This window comes from Gasterosteus aculeatus, chromosome 5 (assembly GCF_964276395.1).
Source record: "Gasterosteus aculeatus chromosome 5, fGasAcu3.hap1.1, whole genome shotgun sequence".
In the NCBI taxonomy this organism is placed as follows: domain Eukaryota; kingdom Metazoa; phylum Chordata; class Actinopteri; order Perciformes; family Gasterosteidae; genus Gasterosteus; species Gasterosteus aculeatus.
In genome coordinates this window covers 8,031,245-8,058,096 of record NC_135692.1, presented here as the reverse complement: position 1 = coordinate 8,058,096, position 26,852 = coordinate 8,031,245, and the positions used below count along the sequence as shown (strand labels likewise).

General features: G+C 47.2%; 4 protein-coding genes across 13 annotated transcripts in view; 2 read left to right on the top strand and 2 right to left on the bottom strand.

Annotated features, from left to right (window-relative positions):
* Positions 1-530: 530 nt before the first annotated feature.
* On the top strand, positions 531-8,095 carry nfe2l1b (nfe2 like bZIP transcription factor 1b). Of its 7 annotated transcripts, none has more exons than XM_040176900.2 (6): positions 531-805; positions 1,788-2,591; positions 3,322-3,546; positions 4,209-4,298; positions 4,481-4,573; positions 4,736-8,095. In XM_040176900.2, exons 2-6 carry the CDS (start codon positions 2,052-2,054, stop codon positions 6,110-6,112), a joined length of 2,325 nt encoding a protein of 774 aa, XP_040032834.1. In that variant the 5' UTR covers positions 531-805; positions 1,788-2,051; the 3' UTR covers positions 6,113-8,095. The 7 variants fall into 7 exon arrangements, with proteins under 7 accessions (XP_040032834.1, XP_040032831.1, XP_077959097.1 ...); XM_040176897.2 differs by having other exon boundaries at positions 4,418-4,573; XM_040176899.2 differs by having other exon boundaries at positions 584-1,698; positions 4,418-4,573.
* Positions 8,096-8,377: 282 nt separating this feature from the next.
* On the bottom strand, positions 8,378-11,624 carry cbx1b (chromobox homolog 1b (HP1 beta homolog Drosophila)). 3 transcript variants are annotated; one of them, XM_040176916.2, is made up of 6 exons: positions 11,460-11,624; positions 10,145-10,226; positions 9,781-9,940; positions 9,547-9,700; positions 9,050-9,144; positions 8,378-8,924 (listed from the first exon to the last, which is right to left on the bottom strand). In XM_040176916.2, exons 2-6 carry the CDS (start codon positions 10,197-10,199, stop codon positions 8,783-8,785), a joined length of 606 nt encoding a protein of 201 aa, XP_040032850.1. In that variant the 5' UTR covers positions 10,200-10,226; positions 11,460-11,624; the 3' UTR covers positions 8,378-8,782. The 3 variants fall into 3 exon arrangements, with proteins under 3 accessions (XP_040032850.1, XP_040032848.1, XP_040032851.1); XM_040176914.2 differs by having other exon boundaries at positions 11,134-11,468; XM_040176917.2 differs by lacking the exon at positions 10,145-10,226 and having other exon boundaries at positions 11,460-11,606.
* Positions 11,625-12,039: 415 nt separating this feature from the next.
* Positions 12,040-17,854, top strand: snx11 (sorting nexin 11). 2 transcript variants are annotated; one of them, XM_040176909.2, is made up of 7 exons: positions 12,040-12,387; positions 13,305-13,344; positions 13,600-13,686; positions 14,664-14,764; positions 14,859-14,954; positions 15,056-15,289; positions 15,596-17,854. In XM_040176909.2, exons 2-7 carry the CDS (start codon positions 13,321-13,323, stop codon positions 16,611-16,613), a joined length of 1,560 nt encoding a protein of 519 aa, XP_040032843.2. In that variant the 5' UTR covers positions 12,040-12,387; positions 13,305-13,320; the 3' UTR covers positions 16,614-17,854. The 2 variants fall into 2 exon arrangements, with proteins under 2 accessions (XP_040032843.2, XP_040032844.2); XM_040176910.2 differs by having other exon boundaries at positions 12,214-12,449.
* skap1 (src kinase associated phosphoprotein 1) overlaps positions 17,804-26,852 on the bottom strand; it is a 29,932-nt gene continuing 20,883 nt past the window's right edge. The window contains exons 10-13 of the mRNA XM_040176911.2: positions 26,474-26,527; positions 26,231-26,340; positions 18,782-18,884; positions 17,804-18,484 (exon numbers count right to left, since the gene is read on the bottom strand). Of these exons, the coding sequence (XP_040032845.2) occupies positions 18,792-18,884; positions 26,231-26,340; positions 26,474-26,527 (257 nt within the window). The 3' untranslated portion in view covers positions 17,804-18,484; positions 18,782-18,791. The remainder of the gene's footprint in view (positions 18,485-18,781; positions 18,885-26,230; positions 26,341-26,473; positions 26,528-26,852) is intronic.

Here is a 26,852-nt window from a genome sequence, read left to right as displayed (position 1 = left end):
CTAAACCTATTTTTTACTTCCTTGTAATATGCATCAAACCTATATTAACCTTATAAGTATATTAAAAAAGTAAATATAAACAGATAGTAAGGAAGGATGCAAATCATTTTTTGAATACAAGGAGTATTTATCCTTCTTAAGTTACAGAGGAATCATATTCACACATTTTGTATTGTAAACACGGTAATTTACTTATTTAAATAGGAATATATGAAAAATATGATTTTAATACTTGCACTAATAAAATCGACCAAATAAAATTAGTCGATTGGCAATAACTTCACACAGCTTAAAATTGATTTTCTTGCTGCAATGTTTATAACATTTTTCCTGAATTAAAATGTTTAATGAAATTTTACTTGTAACTGAGTATTAGTAAACTGAAATACCTAAATACGTCTTCCACCACTTCAACCACAGAATCATAAAACAATTGTAAAATTGTTCATTTATTTTTAATTAAATGAATAACTAATAAATGTATTTTAAAAATGTGATAACATTTAGTGTACGTGTGTATTATTATCAGCGGGGGATTTTCAGGGCGATGACAGCGTTCTACTAGAATGTTCTACGCATGCGTAGTGTGGAAGCGTGTTTTGGTGTCAAGTGGTGCTCAATGCTATGCTAGCCGGGCCAGCTAGCCATTTTGCAAGTCATGGTGGGCCATTCAATGAGGAAAGGCTGGAGAACGCTACATCGGGCAACAACGCGGAACTTTTAATGAAACGGCACTCGGTTAATGTTCCTAGGTGTGAGTAGTCTACTTTTGGGCATGAATGAAGACGAACCTGCCAAATCATGCGTGAGTATTAAATCAATTAACTACTGTGATATTGCGTGAGCCGATAGGTGTATTGCGGTGATTCGTGGCTCGAGTTAACGTTAACATACGCGTAGATAAATAAACATTATTTATGGCTGAGTGACTGGATACGGGAGCTTGTCTTGTATAATACGTAAGTTACTTTTAAAAGTAGTTGAATGCTTAAGGGAGTAGCAGGTGAACTAGCTTAGAAGGTTAGCCCCGTGTAGGCTTTGGGTTCCAATTGTAACACAGCTTTCAGTTAAGCTCCACCCACTCGCGATTTCTATTGGTCGGGGTTTTCTGGAGTCATGTGTCATCACCGAGTTTAAGGCTTGCGAATGGCTACGCAATCTGTCGATCACCTCATTCCCCACTTGTTGCTAGGGAGATTGCTAGATGCTAGCCCAAATACCAGCGGAGGTACCTGTCACTTTCGAGGGTAAACAAGAGACGCGAGGTGACAAGCTAACGTGGCATCACGCTATGTCGTTGTATAACAAGGTGGTTATTGACGTGTAATAGCATTAGCCGGTTCTCAAAACACAAGCCGTCAAATGGCTAACGTCATAAGGACGAGCATAGGCGCAGCTGTGCGTGCGGAGGGAGGGTCCCTGTCCGCTACCTAGCGCTGTGGCTGCTGCTAGCCTTCCTCTCCCATTCACCTTCAGCAGCGCCCACTAGAAGTAGTTGTCCTGTCAAGGGTAGCGTGATGCCGAGAGCTCTGCGTTCACCATCTCGGGTCTGCTGATTTTTCTTTTTACTCAAGGCATTGCGCCATCACTTCTTTGTACTTTGGAAGGATGGAGTGGATGCAGTCTGCTAGCAAGTCCTGATTTTTTTGTTTGTGTGTGTGCGTGTGCGTGTGTGGTCAACATGGATTTAATGCAAATGTAGGTAGGTTTGAAATCAGTGTGATTGTAACGTTGAACTGATGTGGTTTAAAGCGGAGCAATAAAATGCAATTTATCACTTTTGCCAGGAATGGGAAGATGAGAAGAACCTAATGAAGAACAAAGCTTTGAGAACAAACTGGACTCTCAGAGTGGAAAATCCATTTTGGATTCCACATGCCTTTTAAACAAACAGCATCCTGTTGAAGTCCCTTTCCCCTTCTGCAACCACTTTTTTTTTATGCTCATGTGTCCGTCTTCTCGTACGAGTACAGAAGTATCGATTCACGCGAGTTGGCCCCGTTTTTGTTTTTTCCTTTTTTAATTTCACCTTTTGTTCCTTTTGTAAAGAAATGCTTTACCTGAAAAAATACTTCACAGAGGGCCTGATTCAGTTCACCATCCTTCTGAGTCTCATCGGGGTGCGGGTGGATGTTGACACCTACCTAAGCAACCAGCTGCCCCCACTGAGAGAGATCATCCTGGGCCCGAGCTCAGCCTACACCCAGACACAGTTTCACAACCTGCGCAACACCCTGGACGGCTATGGCATCCATCCAAAGAGTGTGGACCTGGACCAATTCTTTACCACTCGGCGACTGCTGAACCAGGTGCGCCAACTGGATCGCCTCTCCGTGCCCAGTACAGAGCTCAACACCTGGCTGGTGCACCGTGACGCCGAGACTGTGGTGTCCACTAGTACCCAGTCTAGCCCCAGCATCACCCTGGACAATGGGGGCGGCCTAGAGGACGTCAACAACCCTGACGGTACCCCGGCCATGAGGGGAGGAAGTGGAGCCCCTGAATCCACGGACAGCAGCCTTGGGGCCGTGGCCCCCGAGGGAAACCAGGAGCAGGGCAGCAGGGACGCCAACGACGACCTCAGCAAAGAGGTACTGCCGCTTGTTTCTTCAGTACGGGCACAGAGGGGACATACGGCCTCTTTTTGACAGGTGCTTGTCGCCACCACTCACACACTAACTGGCAAACACGATTTTAAATAATGTTTTCATGTTCAGGTGGCCAAATTTAGTGGTAAAGCAATCTTTCATTGAGAACAATAAGCCCCAGATGTTGGCAGATGTCAACTATGTAATCAGAGAGGTGTTTTACCAATTTTTAAATCCTACAAAAAGTATTTTAACTTGATCTTACCTTTTTTTTTAATGGTTTTAAACAAAAGGAAATCTGTCACTCAGCTGTTTTTGATATTGACATTTATTCATATTTTTATGTGTGATTTATTGATTTATTTGCTTCTTTGAAAAAACATTCACATAATGTGTCACACAAAGACTTTTTTGGAGAGTAAAGAACTCACATGATGACCACCGTGTTAATGGGTTTCGTCATGGTTGCATCATCTGACTACGTTTCTGTGGCCTGATCTGCCAAAATTACCCACACTCATACAAAGGGGTGTGACTCATTCTTTTATAAGAGATAAACAAAGTAAGCACTTGTTTATTATCGTAAATAAGTGAAAGATCAAAAACGGCTCACGTTCATCTTTACCTACAGTAATAGTTCAACAGATTGAATGCCTACACCATACCTGGTTATTAAAGTAACTTTTCTCTACACAGGGCCATTTTTCAATGGTTGCTATGTATTTTCTTGCAGGATATTGACTTGATTGACATCCTCTGGAGGCAGGACATCGACCTTGGCGCGGGAAGAGAAGTGTTCAACTACAGCAACCGTCAGAAGGAGAGCGAAGAGGAGAAGCCCAGCAACCCAAGCGAGAAAAAAGACGGGAACGAGGACCAGGAGAGCTGGAGAAACGGAGTAAACTTGCAAGGTGCTCAGCCCGTGGACGGGGAGACCGGAGAGAGCATCCCGGAGCAGGTTTGTAGACTAAATGCATTTTGATAGCCTTGTGTTTCATCTGGTGGGGGTGTGGTACATTTCGCCCTCAGAGAAGAGCATCAAGATCAAACCAAGCTGATGCTGTTATGAAGTAAATCACATTTACTTCTGGGCTTAACACCAAAGAGATTTTTTCCATTGGTACAGTCGTCACTCAGAACCTCATGAAGTATGAATCTAATCTCGGTACTCCTCCGATCTACACAGATACTATCCACTGCTGGTATTTTTTCTTTTTATGAATACAGAAATTGGTCAGAATTGTCTGATTTGACAACAGTAGCTGAACTGTATGCACCACCATCACTCATCACTGACTGGAAGTGTGCGAGGCGTCTGATCTGCAGAGATACGTAGGGATTGGGGGGCAGTTGACATGTAGGCGATGGGTCACATCACACAAGTAGTAATAATAACAGGCGGCTAGTCTCCGTGTGGATATGTAATGGTTCTCAAGTTCTAACACGGCTTAAGGAGCTGCAGTTTGAGATCTATAACTGCGTCTCGCCGGAACAAGCAGGCGGAAAATGTTTGAGTTAAGAGCTGGCCTGCTGACGCCTTCTAGCACTCCATTCAGCATCGTGGTCATCCACGTCGGGCCAATTAGTCACAAGAGCGTCTGTTTTGTTGTTGTCACCCAGATCCCAGGTCTTGGCTCACAGACGTCCCTTTCTCTACAAGAATGCTTGAGGCTTTTAGAGGCAACTTTCCCTTTTGGAGAAGAATCTGAGGTAGAAAGTGAAACGGACACATTACACACGCATTGCATGTGTGATCTTTTTTTGCTGGTGTGTAAAAACACTACAGAGCTGTTTGTTGTTACTGTAGCTTTTATAATGTTTTCAAACAGTTTGCAGCCCCGGTTGTGACCACAGAAAACGTTTCCAATGAGGAAGTTCCTTCCACGTCGCAGGGCCTTCCTCTGGCGCCACAGCTGGCCCCCGCGGAGCCGCAGTTAGACCTGGAGCAGCAGTGGCAAGACATCATGGCCATCATGGAGCTGCAAGTACGTCCTTTTTTAAGCAGTTTCATCAAGTTGTTGCCTGGGAACTCGGGGAAAAAGACATTTTTGTGACGTTACTGTGGGAAAGTGGATTTCTTTCGCACAAAAATATGCTTTTTAATATGAGAAATGTATATTTAACCAAATGTGTTGTTGTGTTCAAAGGCAATGGAGGTGAACAGCTCTTCGCCACACAGCAACTCCAGCAGTGACAGTGGCTCGAGCGGGACGACGGAGTCCAACGACGCGGGGAACTTTGGACCCTCGACCGGGCCGACGCCCGTAAACCAGGACGTCAGCCTCCACCAGGCCTCCCTCCCCAGCTGCAGCCAGGACTTCCCCGAGGTTTTCAACCCCCAGTTGGACCTTGCTAGCATCGCCCCGAGGGCCACCATGCTCAGACCTTCCTCCAGCAACTCCAGCAACATCAACTCCACGTTCGGAGCCACCAACCTGACGGGGATCTTTGTCCCACCGCACATCAACAGCTCCAGCACCAACATCACGTCCACGCCCCTCCTGCCCGACCCGTTCAGCAACCTGCTGGAGGAGTCCATGCTGGACGAGATCAGCCTGCTGGACCTCGCCATGGAGGAGGGCTTCAGCCAGGCCCAGGCGTCGCAGCTGGAGGACGAGCTCGACTCTGACTCCGGCCTGTCCCTGGACTCCAGCCACAGCCCGGCCTCCCCGAGCAGCTCCGAGACCTCCTGCTCCTCTGCGGCGTCTTCGTCGTCGACGTCTGCCACCTTCTCCGAGGAGGGGGCCGTGGGCTACAGCACCGACTCGGAGGTGGCCGCTGTGGAGGCCGAGGAAGGCGCCGTCGGTGGTTTTCAGCCCGGCTACAGCAAGCTGTGCCGCATGAGCTACCAGGACCCCTCCCAGTTCCACGGCCTGCCTCAGCTCGGCGGCATCGGCCACAATCACACCTACAACCTGCCGCTTTCCTCCGCGTTCGCCGAGCATCCGGAGCTCCCCCTCGCCGACGGGAAGAAGAGCGTCCGCGACAAACACTCAAAGTTCCAGCCGGCTCAGGATTTGCTCGACAAGCACGCGAGTCGCGACGAGCGCCGAGCCCGGTCCATGAAAATCCCCTTCTCCAACGAGAAGATCATCAACCTGCCCGTGGAGGAGTTCAACGAGCTGCTGGCCAAGCACCACCTGAGCGAGGGCCAGATGGCGCTCATCCGCGACATCCGCCGGCGCGGCAAGAACAAGATGGCGGCCCAGAACTGCCGCAAGCGCAAGCTGGACACCATCATCAACCTGGAGCAGGGCGTCCACGACCTGCGGCGCGACAAGGCCCGCCTGCTGAAGGAGAAGATGGAGTTCATCCGCTCCATCCGGCAGATGAAGCAGAAGATGCAGAGTCTGTACCAGGAGGTGTTCACCCAGCTGCGGGACGAGGAGGGCCGCCCCTACCCGCCCAGCGAGTACTCGCTGCAGTACAGCGCCGACGGCAGCGTGCTCATCATGCCCCGCGGCGTGACCACCGGCGAGCAGCACCGCAAGCCCGAGAAAAAACAAAAAGACAAAAAGAAGTGAGGGGGGAGCGGGAGGGGGCAAGCTGCTGTTTATTCTATCACTTTGCTAAATCAATGAGAACGATTTCTGCAGATGCAAGAGGTGTCCTTTTTTTCGTTGAGAAGATTCTGGCGAGTAGAAGAAGCATTGTTGACTGCTCCTCCTGCATTAGTTTCTCCCCTTTCATTCGGTTCCGACAATTCTTTCCCCCCCTGGAAACATCGTTGAAGCAGAAGTAGCTCCTCGTGTGAGTACTGGGGGTACTGGGGGGGAAACAATAAGCGAGGACGTGGAACGCGGGAGGACATAAAATGAGCTATTTGGGAAAAATGAATCAGCCGCTCACGATCCTTTTTTGCACGGAAAACCGCTCAGGATGGAGGACATTCGTAAGGTCGATACGAGGGGACAAGCGGGAGTATAGGAACACTGTCGACGAGGACGGTTGGAATACCTATGCACCGGAGGTCCACGTCCCACCCTGGAGACTTTTAGTCACTTCTTTTGTCACCGAGGCTTTTAAGTTAAGCAAACGTTTAGGCGAAGAACGGCGCCTACGGTGTGTGAGAGTTCAGTTTACCAAAGGCAGAGAGGAGGTCACTAACACCTTTACTAACCAAAGGTCGCACGGAGCACGCCGCCACCTTACCACGCCCAGTCGGCCCTTTCGGCGGCGTCTGAGCCTAGATAAAAGGGCGCCGGGAACGGGGGGGGGTGTTGACGTGTGGACCGGAGGATGTTATTGAGACAAGAGAGGGTCGGAGGCTGAGGATTCCTGGGCTGGCCGCTGCTATTAAAAAAAAAAAAAAAAGAAAAACAGAAAAAAGGTGAAGTCCTGCAAGAGGAGAAGATGGATGTCTTAGGGAGGAGTCACACTGCATTGCAAAATGTATCAACTTCCTTATAAATTATACATAGCCCTGTAATTTGTCTTTGAAAAGGCTTTGGCTTTATGCATTTTGCCGCGTCCGCCGCTATTCCTTCGCTGCAGGTTTAAGTACGGGAGCTGCGTTAAGGAAGGCTCCTATTAACTGTTCATAATCTGTAGTATAAGCAAGGGTATAGGTCACATCAGCTTTATGTACAAAAAAAGTCTACACTCTTTCTGTTTGTTTCGTCGAACGTCACGCTGAGCCTGTAATCAGAAAGGGGAGGACGCTGCCACCGATCACAGTACTGCATCATTTGGGCTTTTGTTCTGTTCCTTTTTCTCTCGGGCGCCTCGTTTCATAGGGCACTAATTAAAAACAGGCTCGGTTGTCTCTGTGGTGGAGCAAAGTCTCTTTTTGAATGAACTCATTTGCCAACGTTCCCCTGCTGAAAGCCCGACAGATGTTAAGCTAAGTCCTTCGGTGTGGTTTTTTTTGTGTTGTTGATCAAGTGAGCCAAGTTGTTACATGAGATTTAAAAAAAAGAAGTTATTTGAATGCGTGAAATGAGTGTTGTGGCCACTTTAATTTTGAAATGCCTTTATTTCACAATCTCATTATCTTTCACTTTAAATGTTTTGAGAACTGGAGGAGGTCGTTCTCAGAGTAGAAGTGCTATTACTCGTCTATCTGAATGAAGTTTTGTCAGTAAGTGTAACATCGGCCTCTTATTAGAAACAGTAAAAAAAAAAAAAAAAAAAAAGAAGAAAAAAAAAAGGTTGTTTCAGCTGCGATAGGTTAGAATATTTACCGGAGCAGAACAGAACATGATGTCCAAAAAAAGTTGTTTTTTCAAGGGAGAGATGTCCTCATTAAACGTGATATTCAGGCATGAAACTCTGGTTAACATTGACTTCAGTGCGACACCGAAGTACTGCTACTACTTAGTGCACTTTTATTTTTGTCTGTCTTGTTATGTAAATATTTTCGTGTTTGTCATGATTTCTGTAGTTTGTCAAATGTCTCCACGACGGTCTCACCCTCTGCTTTCAGTTTGGATGTAGTTCCTTCTTTCAGATATTTTGCCGGCAATCAAGAATTGTTTTTATTGATTAATAAAGTGTTTTTATTTTCACCTGTGACTATTGTGTTCTAGTTGTCATGAGTGAGTTGTGAATGTGCAAAGATTACCGAAACGTGGAATTTTCAGGAAGGAAATTGCCAGGAATTTTGGTATCATTTTCTTGGGGGGGCGAGTATCAACTTTTTTGTTGCGTAAAATGCATATTTCTTTTAATGTTTGTGGAGGGATTTGGCAACATTAGCTTATGACGGAGAAACTAACTGGCGGTCATTTGCAGCCCTGGTGGATAATAATCCCACAATATTAAAAGGGAAAACGGTATAAACAGAAAAGTAACAAAAGACATGATTTATTCTCCAAAAAGCGACAAGCATCATGTGACAATGAAAAACTCTCCAAAGATCTAAACACCAAAACAGCTAAAACGGAAACAGTTCAGACTCCAAAAGCACCAATGAACCGAATATTTAAAAAAGGCACCAAGATGGAATAATAGGTTCAGCTCACTGATACGATGTCGCAGCGAGAGGACGGGTGTGTGGACCACATGAAGTCGACCGGGGACTTACAACTAAAAACCAACACTGCGCTTTACGTTCCACGTGGGTTCTGTCAACCTGAAGCATACAAACAATTTGATAACATCCAGATACGAGTAGAATCAGACGAGTGATGCTCCACCATCCGGAAGGTACCACCAAGTTCAGAGCTACCGATCTTCTTTTCTCTCCCCACGTGTTAGTTCTTCTCCTCTTTTTTCTCACCCTCCGCGGAATACGAGTGCCAAGTGAGTCTCTCTTCGTAGAAGGAGATGACCACCTGCGGACACTTCCCGTTGGCCTCCTTCGCCGGCACCAGGTCAGCCTCGTCTGAGTTTTTCCTGCGACCGACACCGAAAACAGATTTGACTTACTTTTACGGGCAAATATTCACAATCACACATTTGAATCCTCATCAAACCCGGACTTGTGACAGCAGTCGCGTTTCTATGCGCTTCATACGAACCATTTCATGAGGAACATGAGCTCTCCGGTGGAATCCGTGGCGCCGATGATCCTCTCTGGATCCAGACCTCGAGCGAAGCCCCGGAGCTTCTCTGTCTGAGGAGCGGACGACAAAACACAACTTCAGGTTCAGCGCGAAACAACGCTTCAGCGTGAACTCTAAATGTTCTTTATGGCCACCAGCAGCCCAAAACAGAGGGAAGCATCATCCCCTCCCTTTATGGAGGCTGGTAACAGCGAGGGTTCATTACTAAACGGGTTAGAAAATGACTAGAACTTAAAGCTTTGGCCCACTGCCACACACGTGGACTTGATTGGGGTTGTTTGATCCCAAAGTAAGGCAGTAATAAGGAAGTCCAGTATAGTACTACATGTATTATTGCTGATGACACTCACAGTGGTGTCTAAATGCCAGACCCGTAGACTGCATCCTTCAACAGAGGAAGACTTCTGTCTTGGCTGCTTGGGACCCACTGACAAAAACAGTCGGTGACTCACGTCGTCTTTTTTCTTTTTTGTTTTACTCTCGTCTCCTTCGGCGTCTCCGGCTGCCTTCCTCTTCCCGTCGTGTGCCGACTTCTGCGACTGCAGGAATTCGGCGATCAAATCTGGACAGTCCAGATTGTCGTCCGGCTCCCACGTGTTGTCTTCCCTGCGGACACGTAAAAACAAAGTGTTTGACTTGTCTCTGATCCAGACGGCCCTGTGAATCGGGGGCGAAGAGACACTCACTCAGAGAAGCCTTTCCACTTGAGGAGGTACTCCACCCTCCCTTTCACCACCCGCCGGTTCAGGACCCGCTCCACCACGTATTCCTCCTCCTCCTCCTCTTCCTCCGCCACTTCATCCGGCTTCTTGTCCTTCTCGACTGCGGCCATTTTGCTCTCTGGCTCTGACGGGTCAGAACACGGCACATAGTTACTCTGATCCTGAAGGCAACTGGCCCCCCTTTTTTAAACGGCCTTGAAGACTCGCACGGTTCATATTCAGATGTAAAGACGTTTGCGTGTTATCGCAGGCTTCATCTGGTCGATCTCACGCAACGACAAAAGTGACACGGAGACATTTATGCGTTGGAAGAGTAAGACGTTGAAACCTTGTGTAACGGCAGGAACATCGTTAGGGGGCTCTGTGGTCAGGCTCATACTCATCAGGTAGACCTGGGAACCAGCAGGTTCCTGGGCAACGTCAAGGAGGCAGCGGGACGGAGGAAAAGGCGGGAGTCAATATATGGCAGAGAGGAGAAAAATAAGAATGCAGGATGGGTTTCAGTGTGAAGTACAGGAGACCACCGGCAGTCTGTTGCACTGCGGAATCACCTTACATGTTGTATTTGCGGTTCTTAAAAGTACTAATACAAAAAGAAAGCTTTGTAGCATTGAAATTGTTTCATCCATCCATCCATCGTCAAACCGCTTATCCTGCACACAGGGTCGCGGGGGGGCTGGAGTCCATCCCAGCCAATTTCAGGCGATAGACAGGTTACATCCTGGTTACATCCTGGATTGGTCGCCAGCCAATCGCAGGGCTACACAGAGACATACAACCATTCACACTCACATTCATACATCTACGGGCAATTTAAAGTCCCCAATTAACCTGATCCCCAGAGCATGTCTTTGGACTGTGGGAGGAAGCCGGAGAACCCGGAGAGAACCCACGCAGACACGGGGAGAACATGCAGACTCCACACAGAAAGGCCACTGGGCGGAATCGAACCCAGGACCTTCTTGCTGTGAGGCAACAGTGCTGACCACCACGCCACCGTGCCGCCCGATTGAAATTGTTTGAGTAAAATAATTCAATTATAATAAGGAAAATGTACTCAAAAAAGTATAAAAGGTAAAAAATACACAACTACATCACATAATCTAAGAAAGCTTTCAGGGAAGTAAACAATTTAACGTTTCCCTCTGAAATGTAATGCAGAAAAGAAATAGAAAAGTAGCATCAACATTACGTTAACGTTAACCGTTAGTTACATTCAGGCGGGTTAACAACATGTCACTGAATCAGCTGTGTTCACCGTTGAGGGTCACTTCACTTGTGTATTATCAATAATAATCATACTAATAATAACCGTACCATGGCTGAACCTACAGGTGTCAGCATCAATCGTCTACAGATGTGCAACACCTGGCGGCAGAGGCACGACGTCACGTTCATCGGTGTGAACGCATCCCATTTAGCTTGAGGGGCCCTGAGGCTAACGCTAGCCCAGCGGCGGGGAGGAAAGCCTCGGAGGGACCGCGACAGACCTCCATGTTGCTTTTGTGTTGTCAACTTCATGTAACGTCCTCCGCGACGTCCGCCGACTATGGTTATTAACGTGAAACGCGTCACGAAGCAGCCGTTGACAACGTTTAATTCAAGGGAGGAGGTGTGAATTAGGAAATAGAATTCAAACTCACCGACGACTTGCAGCTGAATTTATTTTTAAACTTCCACCTGGAGCCGATACAGAATGACACGACGGTCGTCGGCTCGCAATAAAATTGAAATAACGTCGCTGTTGCCAGGGAAACGCAGCCGGTAGGTGAATTACAGGCAACCGGGTCGTTCCCGCCCCTTTTCACAGAGCTCTACATCATGTGGATTTACTCACTGCTGCATTCAGAGCCGCATGTGATGTGTAGATCTGTTGTGACAGAGACCAGGGGGAGAGGGGGGGGGGGGGTCTTTTTTCCAACCAGAGGGGTAAACGTTGGACCGCACAAACCCTGTAATAACCCCCCATCACAAATCATATCTACACTAAATTATATTTACAACATGCTTGAGCAGAGTGAGATAAAATGACACACACACACATTCCTTTATTTATAGTAAGATATATCGATACCCCATTATAAGGACTTAATATCTTATGAGTGAGACCACATATATAGTTACCCTGATACTTTCGAATTAATATTTTCATAATTCTGACCTAATGCTTCAGAATACTGACTCCGCCAGATCACTGCTTATAAAAGAATAAATTCACGTTAGATTCATACATTTCAGGAAGGGAATTTGCTATGAAGGTGTGTCTACCAATAACGTGATTCAGCTGAATTACTTGGTAAAAATAAGCACTTGATTGATAAATTGTTTCCATAAATAAATGAATTGGTCTCGTGCCCCTCCCGCGCGCTTTAATAACAACCGGAAGCAGACGCGTGTGACGCAACAGCGGCTTGTGACTTGCGAAATGGAGACGGGAGCAGGTAGCAGGAAGCGCGCCTCTCGCACCGAGGACCTGCGGGCTTGAGCGGGGAGAGAAGCAGCCGACGGGCAGCCGCACGGCGACCGGCAGCCGGTTGGACAACGACGCATCGCCCCGAAATCTCCGGGAAAGTGAGTCGTTAGCGGCGCGCCGGTGGTTAGCATTGAGCTAGCCGCGGGTTTGTCCTGCCGAAGTGAGCGTGAGCTGTTTTTACTGTTCGTGAAGATACGCGTCAATTATGTGTGCGGTTGAATTGTTGACGTTCTCTTTTATTCCCTTCGGCGTCAACTTGAATGTCTTCACGCTGTGACAGTTTTCGTTATTTTCTGTCAGGAAGCACACAATTATCAAACGTCATAGCTTGAATACTTTGTTTTGAGGGAAATACATGTTGAAGTTGATTTAAAAGTGTCTGAGGGGAAACACGTGGTGGTAGAATTTAGTTTGTTACTGATTATCAGCTGTTTGTGATCCGTAAGTCGATTATCTGAACATCAAGGCGATAATTGATTAACCATTGAGTCTTCTAAGGATAATGTTACTTTTCCTCTTGATATAAGTTGAATGCGAGGATCTGCTCTATTCCCATCTTTGTCATTTATTTAAGTTTAGGTTGATAGTCTGCTGTAGAAAAACAGAATGTCGATATTTAAAGAGTAATAATAATTTGCCATCTGTCACGTATACTACTGGTTGTATTTAATAAAGCTCTTTCATGTTTTTATTACTGCTATTGTCCTTTTAATGGTTCCTCTTGTAAAATAACTTCCACACTTCACTCCATTTTTCTGTTGGTTAGTTTCTCTCTGTAGCTCAGCACAAAATAACATGCCGTGTGTGAATAGACAAATAACAAATAAATCTTATAAGATTTATAAAAACGGAAACGAGCAGAGGTCAGGCTTCTTTTTAAACGCTCCTCCGGTCAGGAGAAAAGCCGAGTGACTCGGTGGATTTACGCTGACCATCTCCTCTTTGGATGAGTCATCAGCTCATAACACTGTAGGAGCGACGATGTGATCCGTTTCTCACCGATTTCTCTTTGCAGTGCGGCACTCGGTAAGATGATCTGCAATCAGGAAGAAGATGTAAGTAACCAGCCGCTACTTTTCTTTTTTTCTTCCAATATCAATACTTAATGAGACTTATCCTTTTGATGACTCTAAATAACCGTTTCTAAAGTTCTGCTTATCGGAGAACAACGCCTCCATTCATGTGTTTTAAAGCAAAAGCGGATCTAGTGGAGGCGGAACGTGTCTCGTCATATAACTGCGATCTGTCGGCTTAACCACAATCCTGAATCACACGCACACAGTATTTATATATAACTTCCTGTCCTTCAGGAGTTTGTGGCGGTGCGGGTTCAGGATCCCCGCTTGCAGAATGAAGGCTCGTGGAATTCATATGTGGATTATAAAATATTCCTCCATGTGAGTATTAATGCCTTTAATCAACACGTATGGGAGCTGAAAAGTCTTAACATTTTGAAGAAAACCCTTTGGGCTGTTCGAGGCTGACAGATGCATGCTTAACCATTTTTGGGAAAATATAGGAATTGTTTTATTATATTTGATAACAAATCGTTCCTAGAAAGCGTTTCTCCCCCGATGAGGGCTCCTTAACTCGCCCTGCGAGCCGCCGGCAGCGCGGCCGCATTCCTCACATCATGTGTTTAGAGGAGTTGAGGATGTCGTTGTGCTGAAGAGCGCTGTGTCAGCGGCCGGGCTTCATGCCCGGACGGATGTTGTGAGGGTGTCGACTCATGAAATTTGCCCGAGATCACGTGACCGGGCATAATTTAAGTCACGCAGGTTTGTCATCAACGTGCTGCTGTTTTTTTGGGGGGTTTGATCTGCGTTACGTCTGGACACAAACTGTGAGCCTGCACATGAACGGTTTCATCTCCAACATTTCTAATTTAAAAACAGGCCTCACTATGGCTCCATTTATACTTTGTCTGAACAATATGTGAGTGTGCATCAAGGTATCACATTCATCGGCTATTCAGCAGGTTGTATAGAACACGTCAGAATAGTGAGAAAGAAAAAAAGCACCCGTTCTTGTTCTACAAATTCTCTAAAACCCAAAGAAAAGCTTTAACTAGTGACATTGAAAAGCTGGAACTTTATGCTATTTTTAAGTGGTGTGACTGAGTGACGGCCGCTTGTCAACAAATCGGACTCGTGACCATGTTTTAGTTCTGCTTTGAACTCTGCAGCAGTCTTAGTTAAAAACCATGCTGCTTCTTTTCAAACGGGAGGGGACGTATGTTAGTTTGGGACTATTTCCAGCGAGTAGATGAATCCACAGTTTGTGCTGCTGTGAGTTCGTGGCAGCAGGACGGTGTTTACGGCATCGAGTCCGAATCCACCAGGCGTCTTCCACTCATATACGCTTCTGTTTACAGACAAACAGTAAAGCTTTCACAGCCAAGACGTCCTGCGTGCGTCGGCGCTACAGTGAGTTCGTCTGGCTGAAGAAGATGCTGCAGAAGAACTCCGGCTTGGTGTAAGTTGTCGAGGAGCGAGAGCGGCTGATGTTCTTTCAGCGCGTCGTCTAGTAAAAGAGAACCTTCAGCACAAACCTGTTTTTGTCCTCGTAGGCCAGTTCCAGAACTTCCTGGAAAGTACTTCTTCTTCAGCAGCAATGAGGACTTCCTGGAAAGGAGGAGGAAAGGACTTCAGGCCTTCTTGGACAAGTCCGTTATAGTTTAAAGAAAATAATTAAAGTAAAACATTCCGTCTGCTGTAAGAAATGTTCAATTTGTGCAAACGGGCGCGTACGTTTCTGTCCCGGCAGCGTGGTGAACATGACGGTGTGTCTGTCGGACAGCCAGCTGCACCTCTTCCTGCAGACGCAGCTGCCGGTCGGCCACATCCTGGACTGCGTGCAGGGCCACACGCCGTACTCTGTGACGGACGCCATCCTCACCTACGCCTCGTCCAACCGGGGCTACGCTCAGGCCCAGGAGGAGGACGACGCCGCCGCCAACAAAGAGCCCAGTCTCGGCGTGTCTTACGAGTCCATGGAGAGGTGAGCGGGATTCCCACCGTGTGCCACATGGACAGGAAACCGTCAGTTCTCTTCGGACTGTTCCGGCTTAGTGTATTTAAGGTCATTGTGGAGAAAGATATTTGTGTTGCATAGTCAGATGTTGTTCAGCACCAACACGCCTTTCAAATGTTGCCTAATGAATGACGTTTTAATCCCTCCATAGCAGTTTTTCTTTTTTAATGTATTTAATTAGGGAGAAATAGAAATTGTGAAACCTCAACGTGTTCTTTGTGGACTTTTGTTTTAGCTTAAATAAATTGCTACGGCCGTTTCTCTTCTCTACAGCCCGGCTCCTCATCAACCGTGTCTACAACCCAAAGAGCTCTTCAGCCCCGAGCTCTTGTCCTGCGCTAAAGACTCTGTAGAGCTTCAGCAGAAGGAGACCTCCTCGGTTGAGGTGCTGCAGAACGACGACTGCCTGGAGGCCGTCCTCCAGGACCGCGGCCCGACGGGGGCCGTCTTCTTCCTGGGTGACGGACAGGAGGCCTCAGAGAGTCTCCCGCGGACCAGCATCCAGATCCAGACGCCGGTGGAGGTGCACTCGCCGGCGGGGGAGGGCTTTGGGAGAGCGGAGAGCGCCACGGCGTTGGATGGAGCAGAAGAGGCTGATCCTTTTCCAGAAGATCAACGGGAAAGTTCTAGTGAAGCAACGGCGAACGAGGTGGAATCTGAGCCCAAAGAATGTGCAAACTCTGCAGACATTTTGCACTCTGAGGATGCTGAGCGGGAGGAACGTGGCGCGGAAAGTGGCGGTCGCTCTGAGGAGGAAGTTCAGTCCGCCGTCTGCTCTGGGCGGCGAGTTTCAGAAAGTAGCGTCAGCTCCGAAGCTGAAGGTCGCCGGGACGCCGAGGCGGTCGAGGTCCGTTCGGAGGAGTCCAACAACTCAGACGACGGAAAAGGAGCCAAGGCGACGACTCTCGATGCGCCCGGCGCTCCGGAGGTGAGGGGCGGCGGCGGCGAAGACGTCGTTCTGGGAGCGGACCCAGCGGATCGCTCTTGGGCCACACAGGACGGGGCCGTGGACGGACACTCGTCTTCCAACGGGAGCATCGTGGAGGTCAGCGACGGGGAAAGCTTTGGCGAGGACTCGATCCCAGCCGCGAACAGCTACGCGGAGACGCCTCCAGAGGACGCCAGCCGCTGGTCGCCAGCCGAGGACTCCACGACAAACGGTCGGGACATTTGTGGTCGCGAGGACGTCAGCGCCTCCGGTAAATCTCTGGGTCTGAACTCTACTCCGAGCGGTGGAGATTTAACCGAAAACTCTGACTTCAGCATCTTGGAGGGCGGCTGCGTCGGTTAAGACTGCACAGAGATGCAGCAGTGCATTGTGGGAGGTGTCGTCTGCTCAAAAGGCACATTGGAACACGAGAGAGGACCGTCCGAACGTGGCCGATCCTCTCCGTCGACCTGCTTTTGTTTTAAGTGTTTATTTAATGTTAAAATCTCCATTAACTCAGGTAACGTGAATACAGGCGCTGTTGTTCTGCCGCGGGCGCCGTTTGGCCTCCTGGCAACAGCAGAGGCTGCTGTAGTTCACAAAAGCATCTTACGGCTCATCTGTTTTTAGTTTATTTTAATCCATAAAGGTTTTATTGTTGTGTTTACATACAGCGTGTTTTCATTTTTAGTTCAATGTGATTTCTCTCAAATCCATTTATGTTCCATGGAACGTGTGCAAATTATGACAGAATTAAACCCTGGAACTGAAGGTGAGATGCACATTTTTCTTTTAAAGCATTTATTTTCACTGTGTGGACTTAAAGCTTTCGTTGCGGTTTTATGTACTGAAGACCTCGAGGAAAGAGTCAGCGGTCTGAGTGAGACAAAGAGTCCAATTCAAGGAGGGAAAGGGACACTCCTCAACCTCTTAATGTTTTAGGTCACTGGTCCCGCTAAGGAAGCTTTCAAAAAAGCGTCCGCGGGCCACAGGTCCTGTAACTGCTTTGGATTAAAGGAACTGTGTTTCGTAGGCGCTGTTGAGCGAGAGAAGAACATCTGGTGCTGTTGATCTAGTTTGACTAATCTGAACCCTGTGCAAAGACACCCACACCTTTTTAAGTCTTGTGATCTTGATGATGTGCATAATCATCTGCTAGTTTACGGTTTTTATTTTTAATGGCTGACTCCCTACAAGTTAAGGCTGTGGCTTGTATACACGGCATTGATCACTTTTTCCCAAAGTGCACTGTGCTGAATTCAGCCACCAGTTAATTTAATGCAGTTCCATCGCCGCATTGTTCTCACACACTGCTTATCCTACCTGTGATTCAAATAAATGTTGCTTAATAAAGGGACCAAGTTTCACTGGTTTATTCTGTTCCACACAGAAATGCGCCTCATACAGGGTGGATGATGGATTTCTTTTTCTACACTAATAGATGATTGTATTTGGCTAATTTTATTGTAAGTTTTATTATGGGATTTTAACCCCTTTGAAGGAGACCTTTTATTTATAACTTGGATCTGCAAGGATAACAACATGAACACCTGTCTGTGTAAATACGATTTTATTTCAAATAAAGTGTTTTCTCTTCACTGTTACATGTGAGTGCTTATTTTATTATACACGTTATCAAACAACTCGATGTTTGAGCAATGCTGCCACCTAGTGGCTGCAGATGAAACCGTTTAATGTCCCCACACACACAAAATCACACAAGCAATAAAGGCTGGATGTTTGGATATTGAAGTGTAAAACTCCACTTATGGTAAAATATTCTACAAATCATACATCTGTGTTTTAATGTATTCACAATGAAACGAGCAAAATCAACTAACAATCCACATATTTCTCATTTTAACCACTGAATGAAATGTATGAATCCATAATTACTCTATAAACTAGAGAGGCAACTAAGTTATTTCTAAGATGCATTACAATATTTTTAAAATTATGATAAATAAGATAACTAATTTAGATTAATTTTAGTCAGTGATTTAATAAAATGAAAAACAAAATCTTCACCCTTGAGAGTCTTTTCCTGTCATTTATCAAAATGTTCTTATTCTATTTTGCCAGAGTAGGGTGACTTAATATTGAAGGGTATTAATAGTGCGCTGGAAAAATCCCTTACATTACACGATGCATGTTGGAGTCTCGTGAGGGAGAATCGTTTGCAAATCCCAAAAGATTATCTGTGAAATTCATGGCTGGACACGTCTTCATAGGCACTGTAAAATAAAAGCATGCGTTAATAATTCAGCATTCATTCCGAGCCTATCTGACAGTATCGTGGAGTCATTTTCTTAAATAGGACAATCAGGCTGTTGTTGCCCGTATTGATCGTCGCCCGTATTGATCATCGCTCGAGCAGTTCTTCTCCCAGCCAGCAGATGCCACAAACGGCAGGTCAACGGCCGAGTGTGCGCTTGATGGGGGCCCGGACGAGCACCGGGGGGACCGTTTCTATGTATCGGGCCCCCGGTAATGGTCGGTAGTGGCGATGATAAGAGAGGGCCGCGGGTTACCTGTCGGGGCTCAGAGGATGTAGGCCGGGTGCATGAAGTCTTTGGGGACGATGCCAATGGTGCCGTTCAACTCGCCGACCCACCAGCCGTGAATGTTGTACTCCTGGACCCCGAAATGAAGACATAAAAACAAAGACAGGGTGTGTGAGGGGGCAAGCAAACAACGCAGTATGGAGCACCGATCTGACATTTTTATTTGTGTTTGTCTCGTGTTAAAAACATTAGAGCAACCGTTCGGATGATTTGAACTGCAATTACACGTGGTGCCAATCCCCCACAGCCGCTGCTCAAACAATACGGCTACAAGTGCATGAACTCCACTTCAGCAAAGGGAATCCACGAAGGACGAGATCCTGCCACAAAACACCCGTGTGCAAATGTGTAAGAGGCACTGGGGGGCATTTACCTCGAGGATTGTCATTTAAAAATGCTAGAAGAAGGTAAACAAGACTATTGAGACAGCAGCTAAAATAAAAAAAGATGTTCTTTTTACTGCTCAGGAGCCGTGACAACAGCCTGTTTCCTCAGAATAATCACTAGCAGACTTCATTTCTGCACTCTGATTAAAACATGAACTAGAGTCCACTTATATACAGAGAAAGAATAAGAATAAATGCTGAAACGGGTGATAAAAATATAAATGAGGATACAAATAATTTAATACAATTTTGTTTCTAACTTAGATCTTAAACAGAAAATATTTGGGGCATAAAATAAGCAGGTTCAGCAAATCATTTAAGTTTTCCTTGTAACTCTTGCTGGGCATTTTTAATATTTTTGGACAATTTATAGAATAAATATTGTGGGTGTAAAAAATTAAAATAATGAATTTTGTAGTTAGTTTTAATTGATTAAAAGAGCCGTGAATGCTCTGATGGTCGGATGGTCCTGATTCACCAAAAGCTAAGAGTAAAGTGTTCTCTAGGTGCAGGTATCTACTCTACCGATGTATTAAATTAAATCATTTATTTTTTTATTTAAATACTGGACTTTATGTGGAAACATAAGAAATGAAATAGAATTAAAGTCCTGCTTCTAAATGCCTTAATAAAACCAAATTCAGTCGGAGAAAAGTCTGACACAAAGAGTAAAGTAAAAATATGATTTAGTCACACTGTTGTTTGAGGATCAAATCTGACCTTCAAATGAAATGTCATTGTTTCAAATAAATGTACCAAATGTATGTTTCATTGGTTGAATCCTTTTTTAAATTGACATTTCTCATTTACTTTTTAAGTATCAAAATATATTCAATAAAATTGTGGGTGACTTTTTAGGATGCATGTTATGTTAAGGATGGTGGTCAAAGACAATAATAGAAGTCTAAATATTCTACAATTAGTCCCTTAAACAATCCAAAACATGCAGATATTCTATGACGCAGATCAAAAAAACAAAAAAAACAAAATATTCCATCCGAATTTAAGAACCAGAGCGCTTAACAACATTGACAACAACACCAGCACGGTGTTCTGATGGTGCCAGGTCTGCACGGGACCATGTGGCCAGAGACCGGAGGAGGCACCAGCCGGCCGCCGTTCTCCTGGAACTCATCGCTCTGCTCGCTGAGCTCCGGCAGATCGGGAATGGCTGCGTGAGCGCTTTGTCTCGGGCCCGAGGACAAGATGGGACACACACACACACACACACACACACACAAACGCACGCGCATGCACACACTCTCACTGACATGACGGAGAGCGTTTTGGGGAAAAGGTGGCGCCTTCTCTCCACCTGGAGGAACGAGGCCTAATGAGAAGCAGCGATGGATGGATGAGCACCGGCAGCCAAGAGGAGCCTCGTTGGCTCAACTCGGCTCACGCAGAGATGCTCCGCTGTGCTCGGCCTCTCCGGGTTCATAAAGCAGGGGGTGGTGGGGAGGGGGTTACGGGGGGGCAAGGTCCGAAATCGTCTTTTTTTTTAATTGCACCCCCATGAGGCCGCAGAGTGGGGGGGTGGCAGGCGATTGCGGAAAGCCGGCTCAGGTTCCCATCCTTGCTAGCGTGAACAGAAGAAGAGGAGAGGGTGAGGGAGACAGCCGGACGGGGGGTGGCGGGGGGGGGGGGGGAGACATTCGGAGAGAGCGAGGGGGAGAGAAACTGTTTTTCTCTCCCTTGGGGCGTCGCAGCACTATTCCACCAACCGAAGTGACAGAGAGTTTTATTTATCTCCGCGGCCCATCTGTGCAGTCACTCTCAAATTCTCCCTGAGAAAGGTCTTTTGGATTATCAGCGCCGCCATTTTAATACAACTGCTACATCACAGAGTGGGTGCCAATGGCAGTGGAAGTCTGTCAGGCGTGCAGAGTCCATCTTCCTCATACTTGAAACGGGTTCATCCAGAGTACACCTGCTGTAATAGGGACATTCCAAGAGGCGGGGAGCGAAGATTATCCAAATCACAAAAACTATGCAAACTCCTCAATGTCCTCTTCCTTCTGTTTGTTCCTCCTCTCTTCTTTTATTTGTCTCTAAGGTTGATTTGTTTTTGGGTGGTTTTGCATTTTAAGCCCCTGAAACGCCATCGTCAGGGGCCCAAGAAACAAAGTTCACGTCTTCCTGCCGAGTGGCTTGAAGGTGATAAAATCAAGCGTCCCGAGAGAAGTCTGGTTTTATCTTCTGGATGCAGATAAGATCCACTGTGTGAGGGTGACGGGAGGCGTGGGGTTTGTGGTGGGGGGGGGGGGGGGTGTTGCCAAACAGCGCCGTGTCGTGGCGGCACGTTGACTCGTTGACCTCCCGGTGACTCCTCCGCCGAGAGAGAGAGAGGAGAGGAAGGGAACGAGCGCTGGCGGGGCTGGCAGCGAGAGCGGGTTGCCATGACAACACCTGCAGTGTACCGGCGCGATCGTTTATTTACCACTCAGGGGGCTGGCTAATGGCTGGCATTCTGATGGGCCCATCGCTCACGGTCCCGTAACCGGAGGACGGATTGACAGCTACTCTGAGCTTGGAGCGGGGAGAAGGTGAGTCGAGGGTTGGGTGGAGGCGGCGAAAGACAGCGAGGTGGCGGGGAGGTGTGTTGGGGGAAGGGGTGGGGGGTGCAGGGGTTCAGGGGGGCGGTGGGGGGGGGGGGGGGGGGGGCGGCCTGCCTCCTTCCCGATTGTGCTCCCAAAAAGCTTTAAAATCTAGGTCAGAAAAATAAATGCATCTGTTTTGGAGAGGTGGGGTAGGAATATAAAACTGTGGACAGATGTTGTCTTTTTTCCCATTTTCATCACACATGCTCCCAAATGACACACACGCACACACACAATCCCAAATGCATACAAACTAGGGGGAGTGCTAATAAGCCTGACACATGAGGCATCTTTCCTCGGCCACCAGCTGACTGAGGCAGGCCTTGGGCGTGATGGAGCGCAGGAAGTCTCTCATTGCCCTGCCGCTGAACCCGCCGCCTGGGTGTTACAAACCCCCCCCACACACACACACCCTGCCCACCCCTCCTACTTTCCTCCCCTTCCTCTCTTTTCCATCTCTTCCCACTTGCATCCTCTCAGTTTTTTTTCTCTTTCTCACTGCATTTCTTTCTGCTCTGCATCGGACTCGTCTGAATCGCTGCAGCTCTCTGCAGTCCTCCCGTCACTGGTCACTTTAACAAAGAAACATGGACGCCGCTAACACAGATCTGTAACCCTGCTATTAGGTTAGCGAGCTCTTCTCCCTGCTCACACAGGTAACACCTAACAAATCGACCCCGATAGGACCTGTAACTGTGGGGGAGGGGCGGGATGCTTATTTCGGGGATGTTACAAGGACTCTGTGCCAAAAGTGATCTTGTCGAAATCCATCCAGAAATATGGACGATAATTCTGCTGGTCCAGCGATCGAAACGGCTACTTAGTGTCCATTTTTTTCCAAGTGGGCTTTTAATTAAATCAGTGAATTGGCTTCAAATTGGAAACATGACGGAGCCTGAGAACGTTTGAAAATATCTCAGGGACGATGAGATTTAATAAGAAGAAAACCTACTCGCTCCTTTCTAATGCACGCCTGGGATTACAGATAGCTCCTTAACTTAATAGCAATTTAAAGTGGATTTGTGTATGCCACTGAGTGTCTGTAATGATGGCTGTTTACGCCGCCCCTCATTTATAATAATTAGGCAGAATGGATTGGGGGTGGGTTGCTCGGACGCGGTTCGGGGCTATTGGCTTGGGCTGAATAATGACCTACTGTAGTTGACCGGGAGTTGACCGCTGCCTCCTGCATGACCCCCAAACCCCAGACTCACCCCCTGCTACTTTGGGTGGTAAATAGGATGTCTTGCCTGTCTATAGCGTCTTGGTGTCTATGGGCACAATAGCAGCCAGGGGTCTTTAAATGGGTGTGTGACAGAGAAAAGGAGAAAGGACAGAGAGGGGGGGGGGGGGTTCACACAAAAGAATAAAAAGGACCCGCCCCCTCTTTGTCTCTCTTGCTTGACTTTTCCCATCTCATTGTTTGCCCACTTTTTCTTTTCTGGGGCTGCATTCAGTGCAGTGTGACCCGCGGGCTGCGGCTTGTTAAACAGAGGAGACCCCAAGAGGTCACAGGTAGCCCGGACAGAGAAGATTGAAACTTTACAGCACGGAATGGGTTTCAGAATGTCATTCCTTAATATCACAGCTTGTATTCATGAGAGGCCATAATTCACAGCACTTTAGTGCGTAAGGCTGTAAATCAGCTTCTGGTCTCGGCAGAAGTGGTCACGTAACAAAACGAGGACGAGAAACCGCCACACGGTGTCAGTGGTGTCTACCACTCAGCCGCAGCCCGACACTTGGGCCAGATGGGACGCTCGGTTTTGGGGGAGGCACGGGATTGGCCGGCTCTCCTCTCTCTGCGAATTGGTTGGACGACAGGGATGAGAGGGACATAAACCAGGGGGGGAGAGAGAAGGAAGGGGGGGGGGGAGAGAAGACGAGCGAGGCGACAGAGAGAAAGAGGAAGAGTTTTAAGGACCCTGGATGGGTTTGTGCCATAAATCTCTAGCCACTCCATCGGTTCCTCCGTGAGTGGCCGTGGGAATACAGGAATGTGACAGCTGACCTGTGGCATTCCATGTCTTTGGATTCTGCACACACCCATTAAGCGGTGAGAATGCAAGACGACCTCGCAGCTCGCTGTGCAACATGGCCGACCAAGCACACGGGCAGCGCGCGCGGCGGTGAGAAGGGATCCGACGGCCTCGAGCATCTTGTCACGACGCAGTGAAAATGTGAAATGTCAGACGTGTGACGCTGCAGAAAGATGAGCTCGCCGGTGTTTGTCATCACACACTAAAATGCCATAATGCATATTAGAAAAATGGAAGCCCTCAGAAATGAAATAGCAGAGTGAGATGGATTTGGCCGTGTGTTTGCACACGGTACGAGAATATGAGTTGTGAGGTTCTTAATATATTTACTTTGTCACGGATACACAGATACATTTGCACACACACACACACACACACACACACAGAGCAACACAAATACAGTAAAAATGCCCCCACTTTACAGTAACTGAGAGATCGATAAGGATGAATGAGGAGCTTTTATAGAATCGGCATGTTCCTCTCAGTTCACAGCCATATGACACCAGGCCCGCGGCGATCCCATTCTGCACTTCAGCAGTCAATCACATCGCAGCTTTAAAAATAACAGTTTGTTAGCACCATTGATTTAGCACTTAGAGCGTGTCCTTATTACCTTGTAATTATGGTCAGTGTTGACATAACAGCACAGACAACCGGGCCTCCCACCCTCTGAGAGAATTTATGGGCCCTGCTTTTATTACGGCCATTTCATGTGTCTAGGTCCCCGGTTAAGCGACAGACTTGAGTTCCAGCCAAGGGCCCGTATTTCACTCGCCAAGGTCGGGGTTCTCAGGAATCCCCACCCGTAAAAAGAAGAAAGTGAACGTGAGCGTCCACACACACACAGGAGATGCAGGGAAGCCCTCCCGCGGGGCTCATTAAAGCAAATAGACGATTACGGGTTATAACTCAAATAATGCTATTTATGGAGGAGGAAATGTGGTGCTTTTAGGACGCTAAAAATGTGACGCGGGCGGAGTCGCGTCGCCGCAGCGAACCGTGCGCCCAGGAAGCCGTCCGGAGATCACCGAATAATCTCTGAATAATTTACAACCACCCCATCGCTTTAAATCCATTAGAGGAGAGCCAGAATACGCTTTGGTAGACCGCCACTGTGTTATGACTTCCGCGCACAGCTCGACAAAACAAGAGTAATCTGTGTGATTAAGTTGGTGAGATACTACGATCTCGTCTTTGCTTCCAACCTGGAACTCGGCTTTTGAACTAATCCGATGCATACGAGCAACACGCCAGGCAGGTCTCAGGCATAGCGGAGCCTTTGTTTCCGTACGCTACCTTTGTCATCTTTACGTGGAAAATGTCCGTGGCGTTTGTGACATTTTCCCCTATCATGCAGCACGCACAGACAGGGGAGGCTGGCATCTCATCAATCCGGCGCTGCCAAGAGAGCCTCGATTAAAAGTCCGTCTTGTGTGAAGAGCACATTTCACCTGTGCCATATCTGCTCTTACAAAAAGAAAGGACTTTATGTCCTTCAACCTAAGCCGACGCCGGGCGTTTATCCATCTTAAAAGTTCTTTTGTTTACTGTAAAAGCAAAAAAAAAACTGGAAAACCTCACAAATAATTAAAATTCAGGGGCTGCAGCTGCTGATTAAAGATGCAGAAAATCATGACGTTGAGTACATCATTTATCAATCTCTACTGCATAATTACCAACAAAAAAATGAGCTAAATGCACTGTAAATTCTTCCCCCCTCCGCTGTTCAGATACTTTGGGCTAAAAACAGAACGTGACAATTCAATCTCAAACCGACCAATAGAAAACAGTCTGGGGAAACAAGTCCCTGCGCGCAGCAGAGCAAATTTGCCCAAATTACAAGCCATTGATTTCCAGTAGGGTGGCTTTCCACTGGTACATACTCTGCATGTAACTACGAGGCGGCCATAAAACACGAGGAAACAGACAGCGAGAGGGAAGGAGCCTCGATGCAGGATGGCTTCACCTGCAGTTTATGTCAACCAGAAAGGAAAGGGCTTCGCATGGCTGCCTACTCAATTAACCCCAGCGATAGTGGCTCCGTAATGAACAACAGCACCATTACGCAGCGCCCGGATGGCACTTCACCCCAGTGGCCCGGGAAGAGACAATGCCGCAGTCGGTGCTTCGCTGCAGCGCCGGAGACGCGAGGGCTCGCTGGCGGAGGGAGGGATTTACACGCTGGAGGCGGGAAATAAACGAGGGCCAAAGTGATTACTGGCGTTGATGTTGTTTAACCCCTTAAATAATCAAATATGTTACGCGTCTCAACTGTTGTAGTTACGTCCGAGTCGGGGTTACTATCAGGATTTGGGTTTTCCATTAGAACAGCGGTCTCCCACAGAACAGAGGTTTGTGGGTGATTTGTGTTTGCTGATGTGCAAAGCTGACCTTGCTAACGATGTAGATGAGGTCCCCTCGCTGGAAGGGCAGCTCGTCCGCCTCGTCGGCCTGGCAATCCCATAAACCCTGGTAGAAGTTGGCGTAATCTGATGACCAATCTGAAATGGAAAAAGCAGAGTGCAAACTCAAGCAAAAGCGTGAGATGTTGGTTCTTTTCCCACCGCAGACTTTTAATCTGGAGATTTTCATTATTGTTATTATGTTAGGAGCAGAATGTAATGAGGTTCTGACCTGGTCTGCTGTTCCTTTCACTGCTCTCATCTGTCGGATCAGGAAAATCCTCCTCTAAATAAAAAAAGAAAAGCAAACCAAACAAAATGAGATTTCTCACCGAACGTTATAAATAGCCATTAAATCCTATAAACACTTTAATTTCATCATCATAATGGGCAAATCCAAACAAGGACAAAAAACATAACATAACCTGCTTTGTTTCCCACATTAAGCACTAATGTATAAAATATCACAATAAAACAAAACAGGAGAAATAAACAAAGCGGGTCATCAGCCAGCGCTAATGTTTTTCCACAAGACAAAAGAGGTCTGCTTTTCTTTAACCACACTGAACTGCTCTCTGAGAATCAATCTGTTGACATTCATCAGAACCGCA

What these genes read in the sequence shown, in the direction of transcription:
- cbx1b (XM_040176914.2), bottom strand. Translation starts at nt 11,337, where the DNA reads ATGAAGTTGACAACACAAAAGCAACATGGAGGTCTGTCGCGGTCCCTC. An exon ending in AAGTGGAAAGGCTTCTCTGA is followed by an intron (nt 9,701 to 9,780) that starts GTGAGTGTCTCT and finishes ACGTGTCCGCAG; the next exon opens with GGAAGACAACACGTGGGAGC. An exon ending in CAAAAAAGAAAAAAGACGAC is followed by an intron (nt 9,145 to 9,546) that starts GTGAGTCACCGA and finishes TCCGCTCCTCAG; the next exon opens with ACAGAGAAGCTCCGGGGCTT.
- snx11 (XM_040176909.2), top strand. Translation starts at nt 13,321, where the DNA reads ATGATCTGCAATCAGGAAGAAGAT. An exon ending in TCTGCAATCAGGAAGAAGAT is followed by an intron (nt 13,345 to 13,599) that starts GTAAGTAACCAG and finishes CCTGTCCTTCAG; the next exon opens with GAGTTTGTGGCGGTGCGGGT. An exon ending in CTTCAGGCCTTCTTGGACAA is followed by an intron (nt 14,955 to 15,055) that starts GTCCGTTATAGT and finishes CTGTCCCGGCAG; the next exon opens with CGTGGTGAACATGACGGTGT.
- nfe2l1b (XM_040176897.2), top strand. Translation starts at nt 2,052, where the DNA reads ATGCTTTACCTGAAAAAATACTTCACAGAGGGCCTGATTCAGTTCACC. An exon ending in ACGACGACCTCAGCAAAGAG is followed by an intron (nt 2,592 to 3,321) that starts GTACTGCCGCTT and finishes ATTTTCTTGCAG; the next exon opens with GATATTGACTTGATTGACAT. An exon ending in TGGCCATCATGGAGCTGCAA is followed by an intron (nt 4,574 to 4,735) that starts GTACGTCCTTTT and finishes TTGTGTTCAAAG; the next exon opens with GCAATGGAGGTGAACAGCTC.